General features: G+C 49.6%; 1 protein-coding gene across 11 annotated transcripts in view; it reads left to right on the forward strand.

Annotated features, from left to right (window-relative positions):
- WNK1 (WNK lysine deficient protein kinase 1) overlaps nt 1-16,737 on the forward strand; it is a 167,250-nt gene that overhangs the window by 55,244 nt on the left and 95,269 nt on the right. For all 11 annotated transcript variants that reach the window (XM_039355112.1, XM_039355024.1, XM_039355189.1 and 8 more), the window contains exon 2: nt 11,285-11,457. In XM_039355112.1, the coding sequence (XP_039211046.1) occupies nt 11,285-11,457 (173 nt within the window). The remainder of the gene's footprint in view (nt 1-11,284; nt 11,458-16,737) is intronic.

A 16,737-nucleotide genomic window follows, 5' to 3' on the forward strand; every position in this document is an offset into this window, starting at 1 on the left:
ACTATTATCCTTCTCACCTTTCCTATTACTTATTCTTATTGATATCTTATGACTAACACTTTTTGGTTGTATCACATGACTTATGATTGTATCTTATAATTTATGATTTATCACTTTATTGCTTGTCTGTATACTGAGAGCTTATGCCCTGGAGACAAATTCCTTGTGTGTCCAGTCACACTTGGCCAATAAAGAATATTCTATCAATTCTGTTCTTTAGGTCAATAACTATAGCACAACTACTGAAGTATAACTTTTCTTAAAATTCGTACATTTAATTTGTATTACTGTCTCTTTCTTATGTAAACAAACTTTAGTTTAGCTCCTGGAATGTAGTCTTCACTGATGCCTTGATAAAAATTAGGTTAACTTTATGAAACAACAGACTCCAGATCCAGGTTTCTATAATAGTATTTAAGAGGAAGGCATAAATTTCATTTATAAATGCACAGACCATTTTTTGTGGCTTAGTTCAGGGCTTTTCAACCAGTGGTACGCGTACCACTGGTGGTACGCGACCACCTGGCTGGTGGTACGCAGTGTCACCTTCCTCCCCCCCCCCGTGGGGTCGCCTTCCTCCCCCTCCCCCTCTGCTCCTTCCCAGCTCACTTGTTTGTGGAAAACATGCTGCTTGGCAGCAGCCTGAATGAACCCTACTGAACGTGCCCTGCAGGAGGGTGCGTGAAGAGCGCAGGCACAGAGCAAGGCCCCGCCCTCCCCAGGGACTAATTGTGCAGCAACCAGATTGACTTCTTCTCATGCACGCAGGTCAGCGGGATCCGTATCACTCTTCTCTTCTTACTTCACAACAAGTGTTAGCCTGATAGGAGACAGAGCCGTCCACTCCCTTGGCAGGAAGGGGTTTGAGACCGCCCGTGTTGCGGCCCTGAGCTCCAACATCACAGCCACCTCTCCTTCTTTCCCTCCTTCTCTCTCTCTCTCTCTCTCTCTCTCTCTCTCTCTCTGTTGCGGTCTCACTCTCTTCCATCTTCTTTTCCTTTACCCCCCCATGAGCTTGCAATACCCCTCACAGCCCTCACGGTTGCCTCCCGGAGGACTCATCCCGCAGCAACAGGTGGGAATCGAGGCCCACGTTTGTTTTGCTGACACGCACCAGGCGAAGCCAACAGAACGTGGGTGTGGAGGGAGAAATGTGCCCGCCTGACTCTCTCCCCCCCATTGTTTTGCAGCATTTAACCCTTCCCCATTTCCACGACTGCCGGCCTGCATGCCCACCAGTCAGTTTCCCCTCCCAGGCTGGGAGAAGCGCACGCCGTTGCCTGTATCACAGGCTTAAAGTCTGAAACAGCCAGGCTCTTGGCTGACTGATCGCCTTTCCCCCCCTCATCTTTTCTACAAACCGGGAATCGTGGCTTAGTGGGGCCTGGAGCGGGTCTCGGGGTGCCCGTGCGCCCCTTGGATCACACAAGCGAGCGATCAACTTTAGCCTTTGGGGAACAAAAGCCGGTCGGGGCTGATCTCTTCCTGTTAGGGAACGCTGGACAAGCCAGGAGAAAGTCAATTATTAGGGGGGGGAGTCACTTCTTCATTTAAGAAGTTTTGGAAAAATAACTTTTGCTGGAAAGGAAAGCATGTTTTTTTTTCCTTTTCTTGGATCGCTTTCTTTACTTGGCCCTCTGTTGCCTGTATCTCAGGCTTAAAGTCTGAAACAGCCGGGCTCTTGGCTGACTGATCGCCTTTCTCCCACCCCCTCATTTTTTCGGGAGATGCGTCTTTGCAGCAGGTTTCCCCTTCCGTTAGTTGTCGGAGGTTTGAAAGGTAAGCTGCTCATGGAGCTTAAAAGTAGAGGGTCCAAACGGCAAGAGTGACGCAGCTCTCCAACTCTCAGCTTCAGGCTGAAACAGTCTCAAAGGTGGGGACCGGAGATTACTTCGCCCAAAGGAAGGGTGACTTGGTGGCGATGCAGGTTTGTCTCCCTTCCTTTGGAGGAGGGAGAAAAGCGTCGCTCTCTTCCTTCGGGCGGTGCAAATGTAACTTAAGAACGGTAGCAATGCCGCCAGAAATGGGCATCTCTCAACAGCACTGGGGAGAGCTATGGGAAGAACGATGTACACGGAGAGGATCGGGAAACCTGGCTCGAATGCTGGGCCCCGGTAGGGGAAAAATGATTGGGAGAAGTAGCCAGTTCATAATGTACATGCCTGAAAACAGGAGGTGAACCGGCCACATCCCCGCCCTGCCTGTCACTCTCCTCTGCCTCTGCGCGTGCCAGGCAGGGCCATGATGTGTTGCTGCCTGCCAAAACTGGGCTGGGTCTGGGTGGCGTAGCACAGGACGAAGGAACGAGGAAGGAAGGAAGGAAGGAAGGAAGGAAGGAAGGAAGGAAGGAAGGGACAATGGGAGCTGCAGTGCTGCAGCCTTCCAGTCCCGTGAGCATCGTTCGGCTGTGCTCCAGGCCTCGCATTCATCAGCTGTTCGGCGGCCGAGAGACAGAGCCTTTCAGCTTCAGGCTGCTCCATCGGCCCTTGACTCCCTGCCCCGGCCTCCCGCCCATCAGCTGTTTGGCGGCTAAGAGTTGGAGCCGCTCAGCTGTTGGTCAGGATGCCCATGGAGCCAACATCCACGCTGCCAGGTAGAATGGCGCTGGCTGCTGGTCTCCTTTGCCACCCCACATGTCGTCCTCAACCCATCTCCCCTCCGCCCGTTCATATCGCGCCCGCGGGAGCTTGCAGGGAGGGAAGAAGAAAGGGACAAAGAGGGAGGTGAAGGAAAGGAAGGAAGGGACAATGGGAGAGGGAGGGAAGGAGGAAGGGACAAAGGTGAAGGAAAGGAAGGAAAGGAGGAAGGAAGGGACAATGGGAAAGAGGGAGGGAAGGAGGAAGGGACAAAGAGGGAGGTGAAGGAAAGGAAAGAAAGGAAGGAAGGGACAATGGGAGAGAAGGAAGGAGGAAGGGACAAAGAGGGAGGTGAAGGAAAGGAAGGAAGGGACAATGGGAAAGAGGGAGGGAAGGAGGAAGGGACAAAGGTGAAGGAAAGGAAGCAAGGAAGGAAGGAAGGAAGGAAGGAAGGAAGGGACAATGGGAGAGAGGGAGGGAAGGAGGAAGGGACAAAGGGAGGTAAAGGAAAGGCAGGAAAGAAGGAAGGAAGGGACAATGGGAGAGAAGAGAGGGAAGGAAGGCAGGCACCTGCCCCAATCGCATCCCCCTCCACCAGAGACCCCCGGATTTCCCCCCACAGGTACCCTGCAACCTGAGTGATTAGCTGGCCACACACCCCCGGCCATTGATCACATGATCCTGGGACACTGTGAACGTCATAAGTATGAATAAGTTGCCAAACATCTGAATGTAAATCACAAGACCCTGGGGATGCTGCAACAGTCATAAGTGTGAAAAATGGTCATAATTCGCTTGTAACTTCAGTCACTAAGCGAATTGTTGTAAGTCGAGGACTACCTGTACTTTCTTTTTTCTTTTTTGGGGGGGGGGACAAGTTTTTGATACCTTGCTGGGCAAGTGGTGGTACTCAGATATTGCCTTATCCGAAAAGTGGTACAATGGGTGAAAAGGTTGAAAAGCTCTGGCTTAGTTCATATACTTTGAGCCATATTATGGTCTGCTTGTTTTCAATTTTTTTATGTTGAACAAATCCATCCACTATGCTTTGTGAGCCATGGTTTATAGATATCATACTAAGCCCAAAATGTAATGAAGTGCATTTTTGATATTCTAAAAATCTGCTTAGAAACATCAAGATCTTTTAGAAACACATATATTTGCATATGAGTGATCTCTCTTTCTCCAGCAGGATGACTGTAGAGTCCAAATGGATGGGTTCTATGACGGCCTTCCTGCCTGGCAGACTGGGTAAAAACTTCGGCCACACCCCTTCCTTTGGGCGTGACCCCAGTTTTGACTCAGTCTCGAAGCCTGGTACAAGTGCGAGAGGCAGCTCTCAGAACCAAACGAATTTAAACTCAAAGAAAACAGAAAAAAGGAATCCCCTCTTCTTCCCTTTGCAAGAGAAACTTCCTGGCAACGATTAGAACTGAGAGAGGCAGCCAGGATCGGCGGACTCGTGAGTGGGGCTAGCTGGGGAGGCTCGGAACGGGCCGGATCGCTCGCCCTTTCTTCCGGCCCGCCGAGCAGCTGTTTGGCGCGGGGGATCTCACCGGGTTGCGCGTAGCCCCCCGGGCCCTCCCAACAGCTGAGCAGCCTGGCCGAGGGAGCTGAGCGCCGCTCGGCGCGAAACAGCTGAGCCGCGCGGGAAGCGGCAAACCAGGTCGCCGCTCGGCTGCGATCAGCTGAGCGGCGCGATAGACAACGCGGCAAGAGCAAAGCCGGCGCTGAATTTCCTTCTATCCAGAGGAAAGGCGCAGCCCCCTCATGACCAGAGGAGTCTTCCTGATTGCAAAAATCAGGATCCGCCATTGTTTTTGAACCTCGTGGATTCCCGGGCTTCCATTGGGAGGCGTGGCTTCTTCCCCATTCGCCATTTTGGAAATTGATCTTCCCGCCGTTTCCCCTTGGGGGCGGGGCCATCACCCGGACTCCATTTTCCGGCAAACAAAGGGTTTTTTCCCTTGCAAGGATCTGAGGTTACCCAAGGAAATTGAGACAGAGGAAGGAAGAGGGAAAGCAAAAAGAACCGTTTCCTATCGTGGTCTGTTGCCACAGCCACAGACTGGGGGAGAGAGAGAGAGATATAAACTGCACCTTGTCTGGACTAGGTGAGGAGGTGAGGAGGAATATTCTTCCCTAACTGTTCCTATAGTGGCCTTTAGTCACTGCCTGGCAGGATCTTCTGTCCAAAGAATCCTGTCTGTCCGGCCATTGTTTGTATAGGCAGAGGAGGGCACAGTCCCAAGCATCTGCCTCTGATCTGCGTACCTCATTCCCCCATCCCAGGCATTTCCTACTCGGGGTGTCTGGCACAATGGCAGACAATGTCTCGTATTCAGTCACACAGGTCCCTCAATTGTCCCCCCCACAGCAGCAGCGAAAACGCAGATCCTCTGAATCAGAGGTGGGGGGGAAGAAGAAAGCTAAAACAAAGCACCTTACTCAGAAGGGACAGTCTAAAACGGCTGAGCGAGAGGCTTTGAGGAGACATTTGGCTTTAGAAAGACAAATTAGCAGGGCACAGAGAACCAATGCCAATGGGACAAATTTGGTTTCCCCTGTCCCAGTGGCGGCACCCAGCACAGAACCTACTGCCGAGGAAGTGCTCAAGACTTGGTCTCCTCCTGGGGAAACTGAACAGTTAGATTCCTCCAATCCCTCCTCACCAGCTTCTTCTCCCTCACCCGACCACACTCCAGCGCATCACCCCAGCGACAAAGCGCAGGAGAACATATGGTCGGCACAATTTCAGGCATTCATGCAGGATGCATTCTCCCAATTCATGGCTTCCAAAGGGCAAGTGGCCTTTCACACACCCCGTAAGGGACGAGCTAGGCCACCCCCTACCAACATCTCTGAATCTTCCTCTCAACTAGGAGAGGGTGACTCAGTAGATCTTGACATGTCAGACATGCCCCTCTCGGAGGACGAGGAGACTACACCTGAGCAGGAGACGAGCTCTGGCCTCTTTAACCCAGCGCTCCTAAAATCACTCCTGATAAAGGCAGTTTCCACAGTCAACCTAACATCAGTACAGGATGAGAAGCCCTCAACAAGCAAGGAGGCCAATCCTCTATTTGCCAAAAAGGTCCCACAGGACAAGTACATTCCATGTGCGGAGGTCTTCATGACCACGCTGGAGGAACAATGGTCCTCACTTGCAAGCCCGCCGGCACCTAACAGCGCGGAGAGGAAGCTTTTCAACCTATCTCCCTCCTTCTCTAATATGTTAGAGGTTCCCACTGTAGATAACCCCTTGATCTCATTATTCTCTACCTCCGCGATTCCAGGAGACATGGCGGAGGTCTTGAAACCTGAGGAGAAGAAATTTGAACACTCCTTCCGGCGTTCCCACATGGCTGCAGCCTGGGCGGCCAGAGCAGCCACCTCATCATCATTCTTCGCGAGGGCCTGCATCATGTGGCTGAGGGAACTGCAGGGCACGGTGCCTCCAGACCAGGTCAGAGTACACCAGACATTGGCCAAACTCCTCGCGGCCTCTCAGTTCATGTCTGACGCTTCACTGTACGCAACAAAGTATGCGGCAAGATCCATTGCGGCCACAGTGGCCTCGCGTAGGCTACTGTGGCTCAAAAACTGGAAGACAGACCTGAGGTCCAAATGGCGTCTCTCGACGTCCAAATACAGTGGAGAGGCCCTATTTGGTTCCATTCTGGATCCACATGTCAGCGAAGGCAGAGACAAGAAAAAAATCCTAGTACATCCATCAAAGAAGTTAGACAGGAGAGGCAGTCAGGACTTCCGGAGGCAGGGCTCCCGCCCAGGAAGCCCCTGGGAATGGAGGCAGCCCTTTCGATCAGGGCAATCCTGGGACTGGCCCAGAGGCTCACGATCCTTCTACCCGAGACAGGATCGAACCCAGGATCGCCAAAGCCAGGGAGCCAGGGGCCAGTTCCAGTCCAGACGCCCATATAGAGGAGCGGGAGGCAGATCCTTTAAGCGTACCAAGTGACGCCAAACAGGATACACCCATCGGGGGTCGGTTAGGAAATTTCACCGAGGTCTGGGAACAGACCACCACCGACACCTGGGTCCTGGAAACGATCAGGCATGGCCTGACCTTAGACTTCTGTTCTCCCCCTCCAAACCGGTTCATCAGATGTCCCATCTCCAGAAGAGTACACAAGAAAAGGCTGATAACTTCGGCCATAGCTCACCTCCTGTCAATTCAAGCCATAGAGAAGGTACCAAAGGAAGAGGAAGGAAGAGGATTTTATTCTATCCTCTTCGTTATCCCAAAGACATCAGGAGGGTGGAGAGCAATCTTGGACCTGAAGGGCCTGAACTATTTCATAAAGTACAGGAGGTTCAAGATGCACTCCCTAAAGTCCATACTAGCCAGCGTCAGGGAAGGCGATCTACTATCCTCAATAGATCTCACAGAGGCGTACCTACACATCCCCATCCACCCCAGCTACCGGAAATTCCTCAGATTTACCTACGCGGGGCGACATTACCAATACAGGGCATTACCCTTCGGACTGTCGTCAGCACCAAGGGTATTCACAAAGATCTTAGCTGTACTAGCGGCCCATCTCAGGTTGATCCCGGTTCGCGTCCAGTTTTATCTGGACGACATCTTGATCCAGTCCAGATCTCGGGAACAAGCAAGGGCAGATCTCAAGACCACAATCCGAACCCTACAGGGGCACGGATTCTCGGTCAATCTAAACAAGAGCCACCTCATTCCCTCAAGGAGACTGCAACACCTGGGCGCGGTGATAGACACGTCACAGTGCAGGGTATTCCTTTCCCAGGAGCGACTGATCAGCATATCCAAGCTAATCCACCAAATTCAAAAGATCAGGAGAGTGCCCTTGCTACAACTCTCGAAGCTCCTGGGGAAGATGATATCTTGCATGGGCATCATCCCATGGGCAAGGCTCCACTCGAGGGAGTTGCAGTGGTTCCTCCTACCCTACCAGAGGAGGAACCTCAGCACCTCCAACAGGAGTGTGCTGGTACCAGCACAGGTGATGAAATCACTAAAATGGTGGCTATCCCCCATGACACTCAAGGGGAGCATATTCAGGGAACCGAACAGGGTCACACTCACGACAGACGCGAGCCTGTTCGGATGGGGAGCCCACCTGGGAACACAGATAGCACAGGGCCAGTGGGGACAGAAGGACCTGTCACACAGCATCAACTGGCTAGAGCTCCGGGCCATACACCTGGCCCTCCGCCATTTCTCACACCTAGTAACGAGGAGGCACGTCCTCGTACTAACAGACAACGTAGCAGCCAAGGCACATGTAAACAAGGAGGGAGGAACGAGATCAGTGGAACTAATGAAAGAAGCATTGGCTCTGGCTCGGTGGGCAGAAGCCAATGTGAGTTCCATCAGAGCGGAACACATCTCAGGGGAGACAAACACCCAGGCAGACTCCCTGAGCAGAGCCAAGGTGGACCAGTCGGAATGGCGTCTGGACCCGGCTCTCTTCGAGGAGATCTCCCGGAGGTTCGGACAACCGCACCTAGATCTATTTGCCAACCACAAGAACACACAACTCCCCAGGTTCTTCTCCAGATTCCCGTCCCCGGGATCGGAGGGAACGGATGCTCTCAGGTGCCGGTGGCCGGCGCAACTCCTGTACGCCTTCCCACCGCTGCCACTAATACCGGCAACCATACGCAAGATGATCGTGGAGGGCGCAGAAATGGTCTGCATTGCCCCTCACTGGCCACGGCGCCCGTGGTTTGCCGACCTCGTGGACCTTTCGATATCACCTCCGTGGAGGATTCCCCCGGACAGGGTAAAACTCAGTCAGGGCAAGCTCGTACACCCAGACCCCCAGTGGCTACATCTAGCCGCTTGGCATTTGAGCGGCAAAGCTTAACTAAACAATCTTATTCTGCAGGGGTGATATCGATCATACAGGCATCACGAAGAGCGTCCACTAATAGGATTTACGACGCTACATGGAAGGGATTTTGTAGGTGGTGCGCTTCGCTTCACCTAGACCCGACCGCAGTATCTATACCCAATATCCTAGATTACCTATTGGAGGGTCTTAATAAGGGCCTGTCAGTCAATACTATCCGCAGACAGATATCGGCCCTCTCAACTGTACTCTCCTGCGACAACTTAACTTCCCTAGCACAACATCCAGCGATTAATGCCTTTTTAAAAGGGGCATCTAACACAAAGCCCCCAGTCATACACAGGTACCCGTCCTGGAACCTGCCTAAGGTCCTTCTAGCCTTGACATCAGCACCCTTCGAACCTCTTGAAACATGCTCACTCCATCACCTATCACTGAAGGTAGCTTTCCTTGTGGCAATTACTTCAGCAAGGAGAATCTCAGAACTAGCAGCACTGTCAGTAAGGAAGGATCTGTGTACCTTTTTCAAAGACAGGGTCGTTCTTAGACCAGACCCGACCTTCATCCCGAAGGTAAATAGCATCTTTCACAGATCTCAGGAACTTACGCTTCCTGATTTCTGTCCAAGACCCAAACATAGGCTAGAACACAGATGGCACAAGCTAGACGTACGGAGAGCACTGTGTTTCTACGTGAAACGCACCTCGGCTTTCCGAAAGACTGAAGCATTATTTGTGTCCTTTCAACCATCAACTATGGGAAAGAAGGTATCTTCTTCCACCATAGGCAGGTGGATCAGAGCCTGCATAGCGCAGACCTACGTCTCACAGGATTTGCCAGCACCCACTCAGGTGACTGCCCACTCAACTCGGAGCGCAGCCACATCTGCGGCGTGGCTAACGCAAGCTCCGGTGGAAGAGATTTGCAGGGCCGCAACCTGGTCCTCACCTTCGGTTTTCATTCGACATTACCGTTTAGACTCCCTAGCAGCAGCAGACGCGGCTTTTGGCAGAAGAGTTCTTCAACAGGTCGTATCTGCTCAGAGTTCGGTAGCCTAGACATTCCCTCCCAGGGGGACATGAGGGCTTTGGTATGTCCCATCCATTTGGACTCTACAGTCATCCTGCTGGAGAAGGGGCGTTGTCTTACCTGAACGCCTTTTCTCAGCAGGATGATGTAGAGTCCAAGCCCACCCAGAGGATAGGTCTAGGCAGGGATATAATAAAGATATAATAAAGAGCTGCAATGTTAATTCCAACAAAGTTTCTCGCCTAAGTCAAAACTGGGGTCACGCCCAAAGGAAGGGGTGTGGCCGAAGTTTTTACCCAGTCTGCCAGGCAGGAAGGCCGTCATAGAACCCATCCATTTGGACTCTACATCATCCTGCTGAGAAAAGGCGTTCAGGTAAGACAACGCCCCTTCTCAGGAAGTGGGAGAGTCACGGCCAACACTTTCTTATTCATGCTTTATACATACATACCAGAGAAGCAAAAGGAAGTTGAACTGAGTAATTGATCGTAGAAGTGATACTTGAATAGTTGAATGCTCAAATTTTGAAAGGTTTACCATCCACTTTAACTTCATTCTCATGTACTATTTGGCTGGTGACATAGTGTTGTGTTTTCAGTATGTCATTTTTGTACAGATTGTAGGACTGTTTCCCATATGATTCTTTCTACAGAGAAATTACTTTGGAGTAAGAAAAATGCATATGTTTGCATAGTAAGAAGTTACATGTTTATATCTGCTAGGTATTGTAATAATTTCCACTAGAAAAATCATTGCATAATACAAAACTTGGTATTTGCTTTTCCTTTTCCATTGTTCTCAAACTCACTTCTTCCAAGTTGGTACTCTGGGGGCATATACTGTATATTATCCAATGGCTGCCTTAATCAGTAAAATAAGTTAACATCTTAAATTTACTAGAATAGAATAGAGAATATTAACGTAATATTGTCAACTAACTTCATTTTACACATTTCAGTTATCCTGTACAATCTTATTTGAGAATAAACCTTAGTAAACTTAAAGGGACTTATTAGTAGTACACAACAATAGGATTATATTATTAAAATTCATAGATCTTTTTTTAAAAAGACATTTCAATAAAGGCAAATTACTATAGTCTTAGTTTATAGACACATGGAGATCTGGTATTTGTTTTATGTAATTTATTTATTTATTAAACTTATATACTGCCCTTCTTGCCTGAAGGTGTCTCTGTACTGATTTCTGTACTGTTTTCAGTGTTTTTCTATATTTACGATTATTAGCTTTCTTATTTTTATTTATGTCTTAAAGGGACAAATACTGCTAATAGATTAATTGAGAATGAGGGCATTAATTAATACAAGAATACAGAATAGTATATAGAAATTCTTCGTATATTTATTCGAAAATGGATCTCTTTTTTTTTTTATTCAGGAGCACTCTTTTTTATTCAGTACTTTGGATTGTCTGATAAGAGATTATAAAATTAGAAAGAAATTACCATTTTTTTAAAATAGAGGAACTTTTAAATCATAAGCCATATATAAAAAGAATATCTAGAGCACTGTGCTTTTTAGGAGCAAAAGAAATAAATGCATCAACATTTATGCATCCTACCATTTTATGATATATTCTTCCTGAAATAGCCAAACCAACTACTGTCCGGCAGTTTGTGCAGGAAATTGCAGATGAAGGTAATCAATAATTTACACAAAAAATTGAGAGACTATTAGCCAAAACAAGTTTTCATGTCTTGTAAGATGTAAGCTTGATCCTTAAATATTTTACATTTGAGGCCAGATATTGTTTTAATAGTCATTTGTAACTCTTTATAAAGCATTTTTGCTGGTTTTTCTCTTTTAGGATCGGAAGCTGTCCAAATCAGAAAGGCAACGGTTTAAGGAGGAAGCTGAAATGCTGAAAGGGCTCCAGCATCCTAATATTGTTAGATTCTATGATTCCTGGGAATCTACAGTCAAGGGAAAGAAATGTATTGTTCTCGTTACGGAACTTATGACATCTGGCACATTGAAAACGTAAGTATAAGCTAGTGGAGCACAACCTGAATTATCAAAAAGAAAAGGAAAGCATGGTAATTTCCATTTTAGGCACAAACCTCCTTAAATATGGCAGGAAGTATTTTTCTCCACTGTTTGTGAGGAGGAGGTCAGCATGTTCCAGTTTGGCTTCAAAATTATGAACATTCTGGGACTATTGTCAATGCTGTATTGTGAGAGGAAATGTTGAGTTTTTAAGAATTTCATTTGGCAAGCCACCTCATGTCCATACTGTAGCAAATGCTGGGAATTCCAGACAGAATGAGTAACAAGGGAGTCCTCTAGTGGTCAGTAAAGCACTGACCAATATTCATAGTATTTCTATAGCATATAGTGTTACAGTAGAATATGCTTATTTATACACTATAATCAGAGCATTCTCCAGTACAGGAGATGGATAATCCACAGATGGGTTTTCTCTGTCTGCCTGCTCTTGAGACCAAGTAGCCAAAGCTTGACACGCCCCCACTTCCTGTGGAGTCCATTCTTAACTTGGTCTCTGCTCGAGAAGACTCGTTTTGGCGTGGCTCTCAGCTTATCAGGTTAGACAAGAAATCCATTGATTGATTATCCCTTGATAATTGGCTTCCCCTTCCAAAAAAATTTGCCACCTATAGGAATTTAACCACAAAATTTTCTGGGGATCAGTCCTGATCTCAAACCTAAAATTAAAAAGGGGATTGGTGGGGAGGGAAACTTCCCCACAGATATCAGCCAGCCCCAGGGCTCTGGGGGGTGGAAAGGGGGGGAAGAAGGCATCAGCAGAGACTACTTGCTGAACCTTTTCCCCAACCACTAAGTTTTCCTTGGGATCATCCCTGATCCTATATTAAAATTGAAAAAGGGGGTGTGGGGGGGGAAACTCCCCACGGATCCCAGCCAGCCCCAGGGCTCTGGAGGTGGAAAAGGGGGGGGGGAAGGCATCAGCAGAGACCACTTGCTGAGCTTTTCTCCCCAACCTTCCAAGGGATTTTTTCCTCAAATTGGGGGAAAAAATAACAATCTCCAGGTCCGGATTCAAACTTGAATTCGGATCATCGGAGATTCCCTAGCAGCCCAGGGCAACCGCGGGCGCCATTTTAGTTGCCGTTTTCAGGCAACAAAGGCAATCCCTGACTGGGATTCCCTTAAAACGTCACCAGCGCGCCAAATTTAAATCCCCGGGCACAAGCAGCTTCTGGGAGGCTGCGGAGCTTATTTTCAGAGGGAAACGAGCCGCGGCCACCCTCCTTTTTAAAAAGCCGAAGCACAGGAAGGGAGTAAGCCCCAACCAAGAAACGGAGGCTAGAGAACCCTCCTGGGATCCGCAAAGCCCGTTTTCAGGGAGAAACGAGCTGCGGCTGCCATCTCTTGCCAGAGAAAGGCAAACCGAGCTTAAGGAAGCTCCACATCATATCTGGAATCACTGATAGAGGCGGAATAGGAGCGCACAGCCAGCACTCCACCCCCGATACACACATATAATAATAGGACAAAATATAATAATAATAAAAATAAATACATAAAATTTAAAAATAATAATAATAATAATTTAAAAAATTTATTTTTTTTAAAGCTAAAAATTAAGCGACTGCAGGGCCAACAGGCCTAAAGGCAGAACACACAATATTATCATCATCACCATTATTGTTGTTGTTATTATTATTATTATTTTATTATTGTTGTTCCTATTATTAGTATAATAGTAATAGTATTAATAAGAATAAATTCCGCTCTAGGTGACCGCCATTTGATACCTGTTGTGTATTAAGTCAGGCCTACAGACCCTTTTGAGGTCGCCACTGATATTTTTTGCCTCCCTTTTCCTTTTTCTACTGGTGCACGTTGCCTGGTCACCTAAGGCCTCCGGGCGGAACCCAAAGAGTGGTTCCAAACGTGCCTTCGGTACCTCCCTCAGCTACCGTGACCTTAGCCCAGAGAGAATATTTTTGTTGTGGTCGGGTGATCAGGGGAACAGTCCTGGTACTTGTTCCAATTTCGCTCCCGCCAATACTTGCCTGCCTGAGCGTCTTCTCAGTTTTTCTGGGACTGCTCAAGCGGAATGGAGGGACCCTCGTTGCCTCAATCCATGAGCACGACCCCTCCATCTCCCAATTACGGCTGCAACACACCTTCTGACCAGAAGGCGGCAGGCAAGTGCAAAGCGAAGACAAAACACTCGCTCAAGAGGCCCTCCAAGTTGGCGGAAAAGCAAGCCAGCCGTAGGCACCAGGCCCTGGAGAAGGAGTTCTCCAGAGCGCAGAGGCAGGCCCAATTGGAATTGGTTCAAATAGCGGCCACCGAGATGGAATTACCATTGGGTCCATCCACATCAACCCAGAGCGCGTGGTCCATTCCAGGAACACCGCAACCACTGGATCCGCCATCTACATCAGCCCAACAAACAACCACGGCGGCAGGCACAACCACTGAGTCCAACTCTCCACCTGCGGTCACCACACCCAAAGGTAATGACATAGGGGACATCTGGGCAGATGGACGGCTAGAGGCCCTATTAACCAAAGTGGTGGACCGAGCCCTAGCACAGCGCTCCGCCCACCACGACCAGGGGCCCTCCATCTCAGCCATGCCACACTCGGAACTCCCCTCAGAGTCCTCAGGCATTCAGGAACCCGTCTCCCCGGCCCAGTCCTCCATGAGTGGTTATTCTTCACCACAAGAGGAGGATCAACCTGGGATCTCTATGTCAGAGGATGAGGAACTTCCCCCTGAGCCCCCCTCAGGGGGATTATTTAATCCCAACCGCTTCCTCACGATACTACGCAAGGCCACAGCCATTGCGGACATGGGGACGGATCAGTTTTCTCAGCCGCAAGCGACACCGGCCACCACATCCAGACCCGTATTCGTAGAAAAGGTGACAACGCAACACCATATACCTTGCCCCGCCATTTTCCTGAAAGGGATCAAGAAGCCATGGGACTCTCCCGCTTCCTTCCCATCAGTGAGTGGTACGGACAAAAAATTATACAGCACTGCCACAGACCTCAATGAGGCCTTAGAAATTCCTAAAGTAGATGAAGCCTGGACCCCCTTGGTCTCCCAGACAGCCATGGCTGGGGACCTAGTGGAGGCCCTTAAGGCAGATGACAAAAAGTGGGAACAAGCCTTTCGCAAAACCCACCAGACAGCGGCATGGGCCATCAAAGCAGCCACCTCGGCCTCCTTTTTTGTCCGGGCCACCCTCATCTGGTTGCAACAACTACAAACCATAGTTCCTATGGAGGACATACGAACACACCAGGACCTGGCTAAGATGGTAGCAGCCACGGAATACGCTGCAGACGCAACGTTCCAATCGGCCATTTTTTCATCCAGATCCATAGCATCCAACATAATTGCCAGGAGAATGCTATGGCTAAAACACTGGCAAGCTGACACCAAGGCTAAGTGGCGGCTAGCGACCGCCCCTTACTCAAGCAACGGTCTGTTTGGGGAGGCCTTGGACCCCTATCTTGTAGAGAACAAAGACAAGCGGAAGGTCATGGCACACTTGAACAAAAGGTCAGACAAACGTACCACACCTTACTTTCGTAGGCAGTCCTTTCGCCAACCGACAACCACGCCTATCAGTCAGGCACCCAAGCCATTCACTCCCAGGCAGAACAAACCGTACGGCCGCCCCTACGACAGACCGGGGTTCCAGCCCAGACAACAAAACCAGTCGAGACGACCCTTTCGTGGAACGGGTCGTCCGTACCGGAAGACAAAATGACTCCTACATAGACCTACCCATTGGAGGAAGACTAGCTCACTTCTTCCACCAGTGGGAGCAGACCTCCACGGACAACTGGGTACTACAAACCATCCAGTCCGGGCTGTCCCTGGAGTTCCTGGTCACACCCCCAGACCGACTCATCAACTGCTCGGTCTCCAGGAACCCCACCAAACACAAACTCATGCAGGAGGCCATCCAACACCTGTTGGACATTCAAGCCATAGAACCGGTCCCAGCGGAATACAGAGGCAGAGGATTTTACTCCATCCTCTTCGTGGTTCCAAAGACTTCAGGAGGATGGAGGGCAATCCTGGATCTAAAAAACCTCAACCGCTACATCACATACAAAAAATTCAAGATGCAATCCCTTCAGTCCATCCTGGGAAGCATCAGAGAAGGAGACTTCCTGGCATCGATAGACCTCACGGAAGCCTACCTTCACATCCCCATCCACCCAAACCACCGCCGGTTCCTACGTTTCTGTTACGGGGGAAAACACTTCCAATACAGAGCTCTCCCCTTCGGTCTATCTTCGGCACCCAGGGTATTTACCAAGATACTAGCAGCGGTAGCCGCCAAACTGAGAAAAATCCCAATACGCGTCCAATGTTACCTAGACGACATACTAATCCAAGCAACATCCCTACAGACAGCTCAGGCGGACGTAAGGACCGTCATTCGCGTCCTCCAATTACACGGATTCTCAGTAAACTTTCAGAAGAGCCAGACAGTTCCCTCGTCCAGGCTGCTGCATCTGGGGGCCATGATAGACACAACCAACTGTATGGTCTATCTCTCCCAAGACCGGGTGGCCGGCATCAGGGAACTGGCTCGCTGGGTTCACAGGCAACGTTCAGTTCCGATACTAACACTTTCCCAATTATTGGGCAAGATGGTATCGGCCATAGCCATTGTACCCTGGGCCAGGCTCCACCTACGGGAACTACAGTGGTTTCTGCTCCCTTACCAACGGCAGAACACCAGCGCATCCAACCACCTAGTCAGGGTCACGGCACAAATCCGCAGGGCGCTACGCTGGTGGTGCTCTCGGGCCGTGACCAAGGGGTCACCCTTCAAGGAACCAGTCAGAGTTACCATCACTACAGACGCCAGTCTGTATGGTTGGGGAGCCCATCTGGACTCCCAGTTTGTACAGGGACGTTGGTCCGCCACGGATCTGAGAAACAACATCAACTGGCTAGAACTCAGGGCTATCCACCTAGCCTTGCAACAATTCAAAGACAGAATCAGAGGCCACCACGTTCTAGTCCTAACAGACAACGTAGCAGCCAAGGCGCACATCAATCGGCAGGGGGGGACCAGATCAAAAACCCTGATGACAGAGTCACGACTCCTATTCAGCTGGGTAGAGCCCAATCTGAAGTCACTAAAAGCGGAACACATATCGGGGGTCAACAACCAGCAAGCGGACTTCCTAAGCCGCACCACAGTGGACCCTTCGGAGTGGGGGCTACACCCGAACTTGTTCCTAGACATCTCCCGCAAGTTCGGGTACCCGATCCTCGATCTGTTCGCATCAT

The sequence above is a fragment of the Crotalus tigris genome, unplaced genomic scaffold (genome assembly GCF_016545835.1).
Source record: "Crotalus tigris isolate CLP2741 ecotype Arizona unplaced genomic scaffold, ASM1654583v1 scf7180000017541.2806704, whole genome shotgun sequence".
Classification (NCBI taxonomy): Eukaryota; Metazoa; Chordata; class Lepidosauria; order Squamata; family Viperidae; genus Crotalus; species Crotalus tigris.